General features: G+C 46.8%; 1 protein-coding gene across 5 annotated transcripts in view; it reads right to left on the bottom strand.

Annotated features, from left to right (window-relative positions):
- The window catches only part of HSPA12A (heat shock protein family A (Hsp70) member 12A), a 193,871-nt gene that overhangs the window by 17,566 nt on the left and 159,714 nt on the right, over nt 1-16,591 (bottom strand). For all 5 annotated transcript variants that reach the window (XM_074999069.1, XM_074999074.1, XM_074999071.1 and 2 more), the window contains one exon: nt 2,068-2,239. In XM_074999069.1, coding sequence (XP_074855170.1) covers nt 2,068-2,239 — 172 coding nt within the window. The remainder of the gene's footprint in view (nt 1-2,067; nt 2,240-16,591) is intronic.

The raw sequence follows: 16,591 nt of genomic DNA, 5'->3' as shown, positions 1-16,591 counted from the left end.
AGATAATTTGCACCTGTATGTCACAATCAAAACTTGTTCCTTCTTCACAGCCTAGCATCAGATTCTGTAAGAACAGAATTTTCCAAAAGCTTCTGTGTGAAATATGATCCATCTGCAAACCAGTTGAATTACCCTCACAAAGGCTGTCTCTCAGGCTATGTCTACACTACGAAATAAATTTGATCAATAAATTCAGTTTTTAACCTTGTTCTTATGAATTTGAATCTAAGTGTCCATAAACCTTCTTGAAATTCAACCCATCATTTTTCCATGTCGAGTTTTTGTGTCCCCATTGCTCTATGTAAATTCAGCGTCATGAACAATGCATTGTGGGTACCTATCCCACAGTGCCTTAGCCCTGGTTGCTTGTGGGTGTTTCACGTTAGAATCCCACAATGCAAAGCACTGTCCCAGAATTCAGAGCACTCAGTAACAGAATTCAGATCTCCCCCAAACCTGCCTGGGTTCCCTGTGCCGTGTATCCTCTGCGGACGTTGGCATAGCAGCAGGCAGCTGTGCTATGAGCCCTCCCACCCTCCATCCAGTTCTATCGGCCGTGCGTCTGCTGAGGATGTTGGCGTAGTGGCGAACAGCTGTGTCTTCAGCCTTCCCTCAAACCCTCCCAGGCACCCTGTGCTACTCATCCTCTGCAGACACTGGCATAGCAGTGGGCAGCTGTGATATCAGCCCTCTCCACCTCCCACCTGGTTTCGTCAGCTGGGTGTCTGGACCTATATATTTGCAGGCCTGGATGCTGCAGAATTCAAATTCAAATTCTAATTCAATCAAAAATTTGAACGCTTCCTGTGACCTTCTTCCTGAGCACCTGGATGGAGAGTAGCAGAGAAGGGAGCAGCCATTCATGGAGGGTCACCATGTAGCTTTGTGGGATACATATGGGACACTTCTGGAAGCTAATAAATTTGAATTAAAGACATGGCTCTTCCCCACTAGCCTTTATTCAAAATTTAAATTAGAAATTGATGCTATACCCATCCGGTAACATTGACACTTTGTTATCAGTATTAGGGCTCACTAATTCGAGCTAATGGCAATTACAGTGAAGACACTGATGTTTTAATATTGAGCTAACTCCTTTAAATTAAACTTTATCTTGTACTGTAGACGCAGCCTCAGTGTCATTGAGTCTGCACCAAACCTACCACAGGAGCAAGTAAAAACTCAACATTCACAGTAACGATAATAAGCCATGATATTTCAAGTACAGGTTGAACCTCTCTATTCTGGAACCTCAGTACCTGACCAGTGCTGAACGAGAGATTTTGCCAGACCACAGGAAGTCAATATTGTCTAGCAGCGTTACCAACACTTCCACTGCTTATTGGGCTCTTAGAACACATTTAGGGGTAAATCACAGCTAAATAACAGAACACTGAAGGCCAGGACTGGTGGCTGTAAGCAAACGTTATAGGACCACAGGAAATTTGGCTACACCCATGAAAAGTGGTTGTCCAGCTAACTAAAATCATGTCAGATTACAGATGTTGCCAGATGAGAGAGTGCCAGAGGTTCACCCTGTACAATATGTAGTTTCTGAGTTTGGAGAAAATTCTGCGCTGTATCACACAGCTAAGTTTTACTAAATACTAGTGAATGCTGATTATCTTGTGGCGACCTTTGAAATTATGAACAAAAATTATCAAGTGCCCAACTCTTGACAAATATCCCAGAAACATTAAGGTCTGATGGCAAATGCAGACATAATCTGTTGTTAAATTAATACAGCCCAGTTTAACACATCATGGTAGGTTCACAGCAGTAAACTTAAATCTGCAACTGGAAAATACTTAGATAGTGCATTAAAACAGACCAGTAAAGTCCAGATCCTGCAAACACTCTGCCTTTGCTTAACTTCAAACCTCTGAACAGTCCCTTGTGTCCCAGTAAAGTCAAGAGCTCTGCCTGCATGCTTGAAGTTAAGCATTGTGCACAAAGTAACACAAAGCGGCAATGAAAACTCTATGAAATGGTAAGAAACTTCCCTAATGACCAAACCTAATGTAGGCCAAAGGGACTAGAACTCAAAGTGGTTAGAAGAAGAGGTACCCTGTGTAAATCCAGCTCCTACGGTGTCACTAGGGGTATAACCATTGACAGGTGCTTTGCTGCTCAGGTCTATCATCTGGTGAAGGCGGAGCTTTCTGCAGTAGATGGAAGCAGCCTCAGGTTCCAGGGCAATTATCAACTGCTCCGGGTTTTCAGGACTTGCCATTCCAGCCTGTGAGACAGAATCATTCAGAAAAGTGGGATGGGAAAAAATGTAACCAGTCTTCACCTCAGATTGGTCTGACAGCTGAACAATAAATGTTTAAACCAGCGCTGTCGGGTTTTTTTTTCTAAATTAAATGCCACTAAAAAGCTGCTAAACCACTGGCTAAGTATCTTGGCTTGGAAAAAAACAGTCTTCACTTTTCACAACTTTGCAGGTTGTAACTGGAATACACGCATGCACTTACCATGCTTAGTATCTAATTAATGAGTGAACATATAGGATAGGCAAAGAGAGAGCTAAAGGAGACACGTTGAAAACCAGAGTAACCTGTTCACAAACTGTACTCCTCCTTAACACAGCTGAATCTATACTTGTCAAGAGTCCCAACCTTCTGTTAAGAAAGGGAGAAATATCTCTACCCTGCTTTTTCTGTAAAAAAACAAACAAACAAACAATGCACCACTATTGTTTTGTATTTTATCATTACACAGAGCGAGTGGATGATACAGTGCCTACTGTATCAGCCCCACAGATTTTGTTCACGTGAGTGGTACATGTACAAAAATGTCCACAAGCAATTCTGGCTAAAAGCCAGGAAGAGGAGTCTCCTGAACTTGCTAATCTGTATGGTGCCCTTAGCTAGATATCCCATCTTTTAATTTAGCTTAATTTTCTAATTCCTATAATTTTTACACCATCCTTATTCTGCAAAAGTTTTAAAATTCTCATTATTGCCAACCCATGCAAGTTTGAGAGCTTTTAGGGGCCATGTTTTGGTTCCCAGTTGAAGTCAGCTTTTTTTTTGTCATCTGAGCCACTGTTTGTTTGTTTTTTTTGTATTTTAAAGGCCTGTTCACATCTTAGGTAATTATGCCTTTTATTTTTGAAAGCTCTTGTGCAGTGACTGTGTATGTGCATGAATGAAGACATCCAGAGTTTCCTGGGAGACTGATGATGAAAACAAATAAACCAAAACCCCCATTCTCCTCTTTATCAAAATGTTTTAGCACAAAGAACATAGTTTACCAATAAACAACATTAGTAGGAAAACCTCCACGTGAGTTGGAACTGAAGGAACTTAGCAATGTCAGGGTTGCCTATTACAGGATAAAATCAATGCAGGGGAAAGCACAGGAGCTTGTAGGAGAAAAGAAAAATGGCACAAAAACACGGTTGCCAGCTACTGTGATATTTAGTGTTTTGTTTTAAAGCCCCAACTCTAGCAAAGGGTACCATACAGATTAGTGTGTTCTGGCAACTCCTCTTCCTGGCTCTCTGCCAGAGCTGCTGGTGGCATTTTTTGTACCCATATCCATTTTTGTACCTATGTGAACAAAATCTGATACAACATGCACTGTACCATCCCGTGCTCTTTTCTCCTACAAGTTCCTGTGCTTTCCCCTACACATACATACAACTGTATGCTGAACAGTAACATGTTAGTCTGTGTCCTTACCAAAAAAAAAAAAAAAAAAAAAGCAGTCGTAGCATTTTAAAGACTAACAAAATAATTTATTAGGTGATTATCATAATAATAAATTATTTTGTTTGTCTTTAGAGTACTGCATGACTGCTTTTTTCTATATAACTGTGTGGAAAGTATATTCCCAATCCAGAGGGAAGGAGTAAACTGATAAAAATTGTTCACTGGTTTGAAAGCACGCACAGCATGAAAGCTTTGTGGACTGCAATGAGTTCATTATGGACCAGACTCAGATACCTTTACTTATTCTGGGTGGCATTTTACTTCACAAATGTTCCCAATGAATTCTATAGGGCTATTTGTAGAGTAAAGGCATTGTCCAATTCGAGTATGGGTGTCATATCTGGCCAACTATCCTGTTACACATTAAAAAGCCTTACATTAAAAGAAAGGAAAAGACAAGCAAGCAGTTGCCCATGCAACCTCACTGTTACCTGAAGGAGGTAAGGTTCCTGTGATAATAAAACTAAAAGCAATATTATAATGCAGACCCACAAGAGGTGTGACTTAAGGTTGTAAGTTCAACTGTCAGTTAGGCATTTCCTAACTTTTGGGTGTGACTTTGCAACCAAAATAAATTTATTTTCATGTAGCTTTTTGTATGCAAGTTCCTAAGTTTATTCTTTTCTAAAACAGAGATAGAAACTAAATATATTAGCTGTGTCTACACGTGCACAAAAGTTCAAAAGAAGTGGCCCTTTTTCAAAAGAGCAGGAGGAGTGTCCACATGTGCAAACCCATCTTTCAAAAGAACATCGAAAGAATGAGGCACAGACTTTGATATCCGATCCCCGATCCTGTATCAGGAAGATCGCTCCCTTTCGAAATACTAAATCAAAAGACTACACGTGTAGACACTCCACAGTCCACTCTGTCGAAATACGGGTCCGCTACGGCACCGGTCAGCTGGAGCGTGGGGACGCTCCAGCCAGCGGCAGCGGGGTTTTATGATCCCTGCGTTCAGTTGCCTTAAAGATGCATGCATGCAGGAAACCCATGGCAGGAAGCTGAGAGCGTGCTAGGAGCAGCCTCCCCATGTGATCCAGCTACACGCTCCAATGCCACAGCATGGTAAGCAGCCAGCCCCGTCCCCCTCCAGTGCCCGCAGGGCTCCCAAGGGGAGAACAAAAAATGGACCCCCTCCTAGACGGAGTGGGAGCTGCGGGACCTCTTCAGCCTGTGGAAGGACGAGGAGGTTCTGCACCACAGAGGGGTCAAGCAGCGCAATGCCGCTGCCTTTGGCTGCCTGGCACAGGGCCTCTAGACAAGGGGCCACCCAGAGTGTACCGCAAGCAGGTACGCTCCAACGTCAAGGAGCTGCGCCAGGGCTATGCCCAGGCCAGGGACCAGGCCAAATGCTCCGGGGCGACTCCAGCAACATGCCCCTTCTACTGGGAGCTCTGGGGCATCCTGGGGCCCCAGGAGAGCTCCCCACCCCTGGTGTTCCTGGTCACCTCCAGCGAGGAGCTGCAGCTGGAGAAGGAGGAGCAGCAGCCTGCACCGGGGACCTCACCATTGTAATCCCCTCCTGCTCCTCCAGCCGGGCGACCGCGAGCCGGACATCCCCAGACGTCGCCGAGGGACCCTCCAGTACGTATAGGGAGGGGCACACACCTACTCCACAGGGTGGGGGCGACGCAACGGCTAGTCACCTGCACACGGGACTGCTGGTCCCGGGCCGCACACAGGCCACCCCCCACATGGGATGCAGCACCCAGAGGTGGCACACCAGTGATGCCCAGCACCTGCCCTCAGTGGACAGCGCCACAAGCAGCACAGGGGTGGCAGCCAGTCGGTGCTGGACAGCGCCTGGGGTCCACACACTGCAGGCCAGGAAGGGCCACCTGAAGGACAGACCCCTGGATGCACCCTCAGGCTGGGAGACCCAGCCCATGGGGGGCAGGTCGGTGCCCCCTGGGGTGGGGGGTCAGTGTCCTTTGGGAGGGCGTGGGCTCGGGAGGGTGGGCCACAGCCCGGTCCCCTGCGTCCGGGGCACACTACTGACATTCTCTCCTCCTCTCCACACAGCTGCACCATCCGTGGGCTGGGAGAGCCCTGTGCCGTCCTCGTCCCTGAGAGCCCGGCCACAGCCCTTGGAAGTGTCCAAACGCCACCCCAGGCAGTGCGCCTTCAGGGCTGTGACCGGAGGGCTCCCCGCCGGGCTGAGGAGGACCCAGCCAGCCAGCGCCAGGCAGAGGTGGCCGAACAACACCTGTGGCTCACCCAGGCCGACCTGGAGTGGAGGAGGGCAGCCTGGGATAGGCTGCTGCCCACCTTGGAGGGCGCTGGCCATGCCGTCTGGGACCATACAGCCACTGTTGTCTGCCTCCTGGCCCCCTGGCAGCTCACTCCGCTGGTCCTGCCTCCCCACCCCAACCAAGCCTGCCCCCCTCCCCTCCCCGAGCCTGCCCCCTCTTCCCCCACTAAGCCTGCGCCCTCTGCCCCCACCAGGCCCACTTGCCGGCAAGACCTGCCGGTGCTACCTGCACCCTCTCCTCCCCGCTGGGACCCCGCACCCATGGAGGCAGGGGCTCCAGGGGCTGAAGGGGCTCATGGCCCACCACCCCTGCCCCGGAATGAGCACCTCACCCCCCTCCAAGTTAGGTTCCCCCTGTCCCCCTCCAAGGTAGCTGCCCCCCATACATAGTTACCAACAAAAACAGTGAGATAAACATTTCTTTATTATTCACCACTCCATGCTGTTCTCCTCAGGGGGACAGTGGGTGGTGTATGTGCCAGTGTGGTGCTGGTGGAGGTGGCGGATGTGCGTGGGATGTGGGTGTGCATGCAGGTCAGAGGTGGCCATCAGCAAAGGCCCGCCTGAGGGCCTCCTGGGTGCGGTGGCTGTCCCGGTGGGCCTGGTGGATGGGGCAGCGCCCGGCTGCTCATAGATGGCGCTGGCCAGAGGGGCCCCCCCAGGACATAGGTATCCACCTTTCCTTCCATGATGATGTGGAGGACGCAACAGGTGCCCACCACTTGGGGCACGTTGAAGACCCCAACCTCCAGCCGCGTGAGGAGGCACCTCCAGTGCCCCTTTAGGCGCCTGAAGGCCCATTCCACCATGTTGTGGGCGTGGTTGAAGTGCTCATTGAATGCCTCCTGGGTGGGGTCGAGGTGTCCCGTGTATGGCCTCATGAGCCATGGCTGCAGGGGACACGCTGCATCTGCCACCAGGCAGAGCGTCATGGTGATGTCCTCCGCCACTGGGATCTCCTGCTGAGGGATGAAGGTGCCGACCTCCATGCGCCGGCAGAGGCCGGAGTTCCAGAAGACCCGGGCATCGTGGGTGCTGCCGGCCCAGCCCACAGAGGTCGGTGAACCGGCCCCTCACGTCCACCAGGGCCTTGAGCACCACCGAATAGTAGCCCTTTCAGTTGATGTACTGGCAGGCACTGTGTGGAGGGGCGTGGATGGGGATGTGCGTGCCATCCAAGCGCCAATGCAGTTCGGAAAGCCCAGGTTCTGGAAGCCAGCGACAGTGTTGTCCAGATCCCCCAGGTGGACAACCCTATGGAGCAGCATCATGTTGATGGCCCTGATGACCTGTGGGGGTGGGGGGAAGGGGGACATGTGCTCTTGTGCAGGTGTGGCGGCTGTCTCCCCCTGCCTTGGGCCCATTCTGCCCCCCTCCCATCCAGCCCCTGCCCCGCGCAGCCTCTGCCCCCTACCATCCAGCCCCTGCCCCATCCGGCCCCTTGAGGTGAAGGGTTCCCTTTGCCCCAGCCCCCCCACCACCTGGCCCCACCTTACCTCCATAAGTAAAGCCCCAACGGTGGTCTTGCCCACCCCGAACTGCCGTCCCATGGAGCAGTTTGAGTCTGGGGTGGCCAGCTTCCAGATGGCAATCACAACCCGTTTCTCCAGGGTGAGGGCTGGCTGCATGCAGGTGTCCTGGTGCCAGAGTGCGGGGGCGAGCCAGTGGCAGATCTCATCAAAGGTCTGCCTGGACAAGTGGAAGTTCCACAGCCACCTTTCCTTGCCCCACTCCCCTAGCACCGCGTGCTCCCACCAGTCGGTGCTGCTGGGGTGGGTCCAGAGGCATTGGGGCACCCAGGGGGCGAGCCCCACGGCCCCAGGGAGACCGCCCAACCACCCGATGAGATTGGGTGCAGCTGCGGCAATGGTGCACAGCACTGCCAGCAGGGCGTCCATGATGAGGGCGTCCTCCTGCAGGAGCTGTCGCTGGGCCTCCATGGTGGGCACGAGTGGGCTCCACCAGGCTGGGAAAGGCTGGGCAGCACTCGGCTAGTGCGGAGGGGAAGGCAGAGGGAGGGGCCCTTTAAAGGAGGTGGCTGGCTGCAGCACCAGAAGGGCTTGCTGGCCATGGGACCCCGTCCGCAGCGTTTCCTGCCTCCCTTCTTTCGAAAGAGGGCTTGGAGCCGTGTGGACGCTCTCTTCTGAAAGACCTTAATGGCACTTCAAAAGAGCGGACTGAAGTGCCAATATGAAAAATGGCAGTGGGTGCTCCCTTTCGACGGCCGCTATTTTGACTGCTGAACTTTGATTTTTGCCCTTTTGAAAGGGCACTCACGTGTAGACACAGCTATTATGTGCGACTATAATAACCTCTTCTCCACTCCATCCATCACCAGCAAGGTTTGGACCAGAACTTTCAGCACTGCAATAGAAACTTGTACTATTTGAGCTACAGGACTAACTACATTAGCAAGCAACAGTAGTCTGTTATCTCCTAGAGGATAGGGATGGGTGGGTTGTTGATGACATGCTGGGTTCAGTGGGTAGTCTGGGAGAGGCCTGACCTGGTGCACTCTCGCTCATCCCTCTGGGAGCTGGAAGGATAGCCCCTGCCCCATCCAGTGCCTTTTAGAGGCAAGATAGTACTCTGAGGTCTTGTACTTTGTCCCAGGGATGTGGCTGTGACATAAGCTCATTCCCCCATGCCACACCCGCAGCTCTTAGGCATTCTCAGTACAGCGAGTGTTGCTATGCAGCCGTGGCAGCAACAGTGACACGACACCAGCTCTTTAGAATTCTTTGTGTTCAGTCATTTTGACACACACAAAACAATACCCTGAGGAATACATACAGGAGAAAGTACATTGCAATTCTGACAGTGGATAACTCAACTAAACCTTAATGAAATGTCATGAACCAAAGAAAAGGCTTTTCTTCTGACACAAGGTCTTTCTCCCTGCTGGATTTCAAAGGCCACCTGCAAACAATGGAGGTGTAAATATTTCCCAAAGCAAAACCCAAACCAAACAAACATACAAAAAAGAATTTTAGTAGTATGCAACCTAAATGTAGAGGTTGATATCAGCTCTCCCGATAATATCCTATACACTTGCCTCTATATTAACATACACTTAATACGCAAAGTAACACAGAGAAATCTATACATGTAGGAATGGGATGGGTTGATTTGCAAGGAGGACCAAGGTGTTGGAACTCCCCTTCCTACAGCTCCCTAAACATGAATGGGGACACCCAAAAGACAACGTCGTTATCCTGTGAAGTTGATAATGTAAGTGGCAGATACATGTACAAGGAAGGTGGTCAAGCCCTGAGGGGAGAGAAGAGCAGGACATGGTCAACAGGCGTAAAAGAACGTGGCTGCTGAAGACGGTAAGGCCTGGGTCTCTCGTTTTTGTCTTTCTTCCTCTTTCATGCTCTCCGATGTACGTGTACATGCATACATGTGCGCTATTAAATGTACGTGTACATGCATACATGTGCGCTATTAAATGTACGTGTACATGCATACATGTGCACTATTAAAAGGACAGATTTAGATTTTAGTGGGTTGTGACAGGGATAGACCAGGAAATGGACCCAGGGATTTGACTCTACTCAGTGGTTCCCAGCCTGGGGTCCTTGGACCACTGTGGGGCCATGAAGGTATTGCAGCGAGTCTGTGACCAAAATAAATAAATAAATCATGGAAAATAAGTTTTAAATAAATTACGAAGTTACACTCAATTATTATTTTTAAATTGAATATCTTCCAATAATGGTATTAAATTGCTGTCCAAAAATCCATGTTGTAGTTTTCTTTTTCATGTCATGTGGTGTACATAGCTGCTAGAATGTTGAGGGGGTGATTGGAGGTGTGAGAATGTTTTAGGAGGGCACTTGGGGGTCTGCACTAGAGAAAAGGATGCATCCTTAGCTTGGCAATTGGGCTCTGTTGCCTGTAGAAACAGGAACCAGTGGCATGTATCACTCCTACAACATTCCTAGCTATAGTTAATCAGCAATACTTTCTCGTGACTAACCAACCAAATGCTTCATTGAAGACTTGGAAAGTATTAGGCTGACTCCAAATTAGCAAACATTTAGGTCTGGATTCTACCTCTATGTACAGTAGATGCTAGAGTTGTGTGGGAATTATGCTCCTGGGAAACCAGGCATAATTCAAAATTCATGCAGTCGAGTGGGGGTGGGGCCATGCTGGGGGCAGGCGATTCCCCCTGTCAAGGGGGAAGAGAACTGGTGGACTGCTTTGCTCCCCCAGCTCAGCCCCAGCAGCCATTGCTGTAACAGGAGCAGGCAATCCCTCTGTCAGGGGGCATCCCCCTGTTAAAGGGCTGCTGAGCTGGTGGAGTGCTCTTCTCCCTCGACAGGGGATCGCCTGCTTCTGCTGCGGCGGCAGCTGCTGGGACTGAACTGGTGGTGTGATGCACTTTGCCAGCTCACTCCCCCATAACGGGTATTCCCTGCCCCCAGCTGCAGCAGCAGCTCCCTGGGGCTGGAGCTTCTGCTGAGGTCTCCCTCTAATCGTGCTAATGCGAGATATGCGCAACTCAAATGCATGTATCTTGGGGTCTACTGTAGTGATGTTCTGAGTAGCCCCAGATAAGTAAATGGTTCTGAATCATTTAAAATGCAAAATCATCACCACAGTGTTCTCAAGAACCACCTTTCTTCTTCCTGGAAACTCATGTGCCATCTTACAGGGCACAATGAAATACTATCTAATTTTAGGTGTTTTTTTTTTTTTTATATAAGACAAAATATAGACAACACCATGCAGAAATATTTGACATAATCTGAGCTTTTAAGAAAGGAACATGTGCAAAGCTCCAAGCCAGCCTATATGAATGACTCTGAACTCCAAAACTTCTGTAATTAGCACCATCAACAGCTGCCCTACTGCCCTGCTGCATTTCACAAAACCATGCACCATGTGATGATGATCATTCACTCCACTCTATTAGGCTTTGTTTATTTCACAGTGGCCTAATCAAAATGAATGCTGTGTTAGGAAACACACAGTCATTCACAACGTTTAAATGCAGTTCCTAATATTATCTGTTTGAACTACGAAGGCCTTAGCTATGCTTCCTTTTTCAAAGGACACATTATGCATCCCTCTGCAGACGGCATAACTAAAGAAAACAGCACCAAAATCCACAGTATTAAATAATAGGGCTTATCTAGGAAGCACACCAGTTATTTTTAAACTGCAAAATGGATGAGAAGAACTGACACAGAGAGCTCAATTAGCACAAAAAATGTGCTTCATCTGCTGTTAAATTTACCTTCCTGATATATTATGAGAATAAAAAGTTAATTGGAGTCAGTCCCCTGGCCCTTTATATGAAGGCTCCTCTCTGCCTCCACTGAGATAAACAAGCTTTCCTGGAACCCCTTCGCCACATGCCACACCCATCCCTGTCCACACACAAACCAGAACTATCCAATACTCTAAGCTAGAGTAAGAAAACCACCACTGAGGTAGTATGAAACTACACCTCACCATCTTGTTCAGATTTCCTAAGACTCTTCCCCATTTACAAGGGAAATATTTGTATAAATCCAAATTCACAAAAAGAGATGATTGTTTTGTGCCTTTGGCATGTAGGAACGGTGATAAATGAAGAAGGTACTAGACTGGACTTCACAAAAACAATGTCCAATTCCTGGTTCATCCATGGACTTCCTGAGAAACCTTGGACAAAATACTTATTTACCCTGTACCTCAGTTCTCCCTCCATAAACCTGGGATAATTCTTTTCTGCCTTGTGGGAATACTGAAAGAATAGAATCTATTAACAACTTTTAGGCAACTAAGTATTACAGTGATGACAGCCATCTAAGTACCAAGCTAGACAGACGTGAAAATGGCCAATACATGTGAGAATTATTCCTAGTTACTCAGAACCTGGAGGAGGTCTCTTGATGCTACTGCAACAGGAACTAGTGAAAAGCCATCATACTTTCTTTAGATGATTGTAATTAATTATACTACGCTGAAGACCAAGGATGAGCAATAAACGGCCCATGGGCAGACATGGCTCACCAGGGTTAGTCCTTGTTGGGCTGCTGGACACTTTATTTACTTGCACATCCTTGGATACAGCTGCTCACAGCTCCCATCGGCCATGGATTGCTGTTCCTGGCCAATGGGAGCTGCAGGAAGCATACCAGAGTATGAGGGAATAGGACTGGCGGGATTTCTCCTGGATTGTAGAAATTACTGCATTTTGTTTTAAAGTTTATAAACTTGTTGCGTAAAACAAAGATACCATAGTGGCTAACTTTAAAGGAGGCACAATGAACTACGCCAGTTGAGAATCTAAATTCACTGGCCCCAAGGCATTTTCCTACTTCAATGACAGTTCCATCCAAGAATAAAAGGGGAGAAAAAAAAAAGGAGCAGTTTCTTTCCCTTTACCTCAGAGAACAGGTTATAGAAGTCTCCTGATATTTGAGTGCTATTTTATTGTAGGCAAAAATGCCTTGATATTTAAAATATGAATTTAAATAACATGCTGCAGAAACAGTATCACCCTTCTGGCAAAGACAGAGAAAAATGTATTTTTGCAAGCTGTGATGAAGCCAATGGCTCATTAGAGAAAGAGAATTAGCTAAGAACATGGATGATGTGGTACTGCAGAAGGCAGCAGTAGAATTGATGGATCTATCGGATCCTTCTAGGGCCCAATTTCTACGATCAGATCCACAGAGATAGACCCTTATGCCTGTGCCCCTGATGTGCAGTGGTCAATGCACAGAAGAAATTGCAGAACTGAGACCTTAACCAATCTTAAGGAACATGGTAACACTCAGAGCGGTGAACAGGTGCGGCCCTAGAATTAGAAGAGAGGCCAATCTTGGGCTTGGTCTACACAAGGCAGGTAAGTTGATTACAGACGTGCAATTCTAGCTATGGCAATTGTGTAGCTAGAATAGACTTATCTGCAGTCGACTTACCTGGCTGTCCTCAATGAGGAAGGTTGACGGAAGAGTTTCTCCCGTCAACCTCTCTTATGTCTCACGATAGCAAGGAGTACAGGGATCAACTGCTGACCCCGATAGAGACACGTGAAAGTGACCTACCAGGTGTGCAAAATCAACCCTGGAACACCAATCCTGTGTGGGTCAATCTTCTGGGTAATGTAAACATGGCCTTGGTCTCTAGTTCGTCCTTGATCCATAAGGGATATATATGCCACCCATCCTTTACTTGGCACAGCTTACTTCCCTCTCCCTATTGACTCCACTGAGAAGACCAGTACAGGGAAAAGAAAAGGGGGCAAAGTCAAGGCATCGCCTAATCCATACCCATATGTGCTGCAGGGATCACAGTAGTTCCACATGGCTGATCAACCCCTCGTACTGTACCCTGAGACAGGCACACAAACAACAAAGCGACAGATATGAGCTCATGAGTGAGAGATACCCCTCAGAATTCTGTTCTGTTTCATAAAGCATAAGCCTGGGTTTTTTTAAAACAAAAGCACGTGATGCAGATAATATGCTAGAAGTATGTGCACATTTGGAGTGGTCTCCAGGGAACTTCCTGCGCAGTTCCAAATGGGCATCTGCAGACACATATAGGGTACTACTCCAGTAAAGATGGCATCACCATGGGTACTGCACACCCATGTAGTCAGAGAGCATTCCTGCCCTGAACTTAGTTTAATTAGACAATACAAAGGGTGGGAGAAAAGTAGTACTATTATCCCCATTAGAGAAATGGGGAACTAACATGGGAGATTAAATGACTTGCCCAAGGTCATACAGAAAGTCTGTGGCAGAACTGGGCATTCTGATTCCACAACTCCTAAGTTTGAGTTCAGTGTCTTAGTTACAAGCCCAAACTTCCCCTTGAAGGTAATTAGGCAGCTATTTAACTGGTGCACATACAGACTAGCCAGTATGTGCAAAATCAGCAGGGGCAACTATAAAGCTGGCCCTATGCAATATCTGTGTAAAGTTGATATGGGTTACTAAGGAACTGAGTTCTTCAGGTTCATACCATTCACCCAACTGTTATTCCAAATAAACAGCAGCTGTGAATAAATGGCAAATTTGGGATTTACCTGAATATTTACTATAATTACTAGCAACAGGAAAGCTGTGATACAAAGTAGTGCACAGCATAACATTTGTTGGAAATGTGTTCTGTAATTGAACTCAGACACTGCCACCGCAGCTGGAAATTAAGTGCCTTGTGAAATTTACACTGTTTAATCGATTGCTTGTGCTAACAGATTTGTGATAACACTGCCCACTTAGTGTGTCAGTAAGTGAACTCTTCTTTAATCTTCCTGTTTTCCTTCTTACTAGCTAGTACTTTCTCCAGGCCCATAGCACCAAACTGGGATGTCACAAATAAACACCTGAGACCTAATTACACATTTAAGATGCCAGTAAGGAAGATGTGCAACAAGAGAAAAGACTTTCCGCATTAACACAAAGGGGCTTGCAAACACGTAACGTATTTCAGAAGGCTGCTTGGACAAGATGTTTGATGCCTTATTGTTAAATCTCTAGGTTTGATTCTTAAAATGCCCTTTCCCAAACTGTTTAAAATTGTGACACTCTCACATACATACATGTTATGGTTTTAGTCTTCAGAATAATCAGAGACAATAAGCATATGAATAGAAAAGAATGGGGTCAGATAGCTGAGTCAACTTAGTATACTTAACCACTTGGGGCTAGATTCCCAAAAATGATCAGCACTCACAACAGAAGCTGGATTTAAAAAAAAAAATCATATTGCAATTCAACACCTCAATGAAGTGAGAGAATAATGAAAGTTGTTGGAGGCTGAATTCTTTTTAAAATCCATGCCAGACACTTTGTTTAAATGCCTCAGTGGAAATGAGAAATGTTGAACATTTCTGAAAATCTGACTCAGAACTCTCAGGTTTCAATCCTGATCTCCTCAACTCCCACAGAAGTCAAGAGGAATCGAAGACACTTAGCACGTTGCAGGATCAGAGAGAGAATGTGCGTGTTTAAAATACATTCATGGCTGTAGCTTCTACTGCGGTCTTTATTTTGGGCCAAAACAACAAATTATTTGCTCTCCACAAAATATTTTATCTGTCTTCTTACTGTGGCAGCCATCACCTGAGTATCTGAGTGTGTTCCAAGAGACAATACCCAAGCTAATACCCAAACTGGGTATTTCTGAAGGGCCAAAAAGCTATTTTCACTAGAAAAATTCATGTTTGCATATTCATAAAGATCTGGAGGAGGAAACAGACAAGGCAAGACTGTAGTGGAGTACTACTGACGGCACTGCAAGTATTTCCATTTACAAATATAAGTGTAGTGGGAAATTAATACTATTCCTGTTTATCTCAGCATCAGCTTTGCCATCTGTGAAATTAAGTGACAAGACAAAGATACTTATTCACCTATGGTATATTTGGCTGTGGATTTGTATAATCAGGTATAATTCTGGATTCCATTTATGGCAAAAGGCAAAATCCTCATTTTGGAGATGAGAAAACCCAAGGCTAAGGAAACATGACTGACTTGCCTATGAAGCAATATACTGTAGCAGACTAAAAGCAGGACAGGCAATCAAAAGCTTCCCTGTGGTATTCCCAGTCTTGATCTGGCATTGTTTACACGCATCACACAGGAGTGAATGGCTCTGCAATGTGCAGGACATGGGAGAATTAGTCTTGACTGATTTAGACAAGATTGACGGCTCTCAGCCTTATGACTTCCCTGTTAGCCTTCCTGGAAACCTCTCATCTCCCCTTCTTCTAGCAATGGAGTATAAACAGCTACTATATATTTGTACAACATTTACCATTGCTTTAAAAAATGCGTGTATGCTGGCTGTCCAGCCATCTCGCCTTCTCCCAGCTTGGTTAATGAATTCCTCCTGTTATCCATTTTGGTGCTGTCACTAGTTTACTTTGTTTCTTACCTTCTATTTTCTGACACCCACCTCCTGAAATAAGTTTGGTCTGGCATGTTCCTCTCACTCTTCCTGCAGAGCACAGGCAACAATTACTATGCTCCCCAATTATCTTTCTAACTGCCCACGGTTTCTCGTAAGGGCCTCTGCCCTCCTATATTTTTGACCTCACATCTTCTACCACCATTTCATTTTTCATGTCTAAACACCCCTACAGTTTGAATTGACATCTACTGAGCTAATTGCTTCGTAAGCTGTTTCCACTGGCTGCTCAGTCACTTGCAATTGTACACATGGTTGCTCCACAGAACCTATGACGTAGAGATGTCCTGAACATCTCTGAACTTGCAGAAAGTTCAAACCCAGATACATACGTGGTGGCTCAATAGTCATCTCTATGGAACACACAACTGTCTTCAAGACAAGAGCCAAAAATTCCAGTAGATCAGTTAAACTGGGGGTTTGACCCATTATTGCATTATTTGCTTTAGGGACATAAAAAGAGTTAATGATGACACAAGTAGAACAAACAAATTAGGGCTGTTAACTGGTTATTTGGTAAGCATGAAGCTGGTTAGCTGGCCCTTGCTGGTGAACAGCTGATCTGAAGGTGAGATCAATGGAGAGTTAATAGTGTGTTTGGAAGCACAATCTCGAACTGTATATTCTTTGGAATTATGGACGGCAGCTGGGACAGTGAGCCACTGGAAGCATAATTATTGACCCTGCCATGCTCCAC

Source organism: Carettochelys insculpta, chromosome 7 (assembly GCF_033958435.1).
Source record: "Carettochelys insculpta isolate YL-2023 chromosome 7, ASM3395843v1, whole genome shotgun sequence".
NCBI classification, from domain to species: Eukaryota; Metazoa; Chordata; order Testudines; family Carettochelyidae; genus Carettochelys; species Carettochelys insculpta.
Note: the sequence above shows the minus strand (reverse complement) of the source record. Positions and strands in the feature narration are given on the sequence as shown.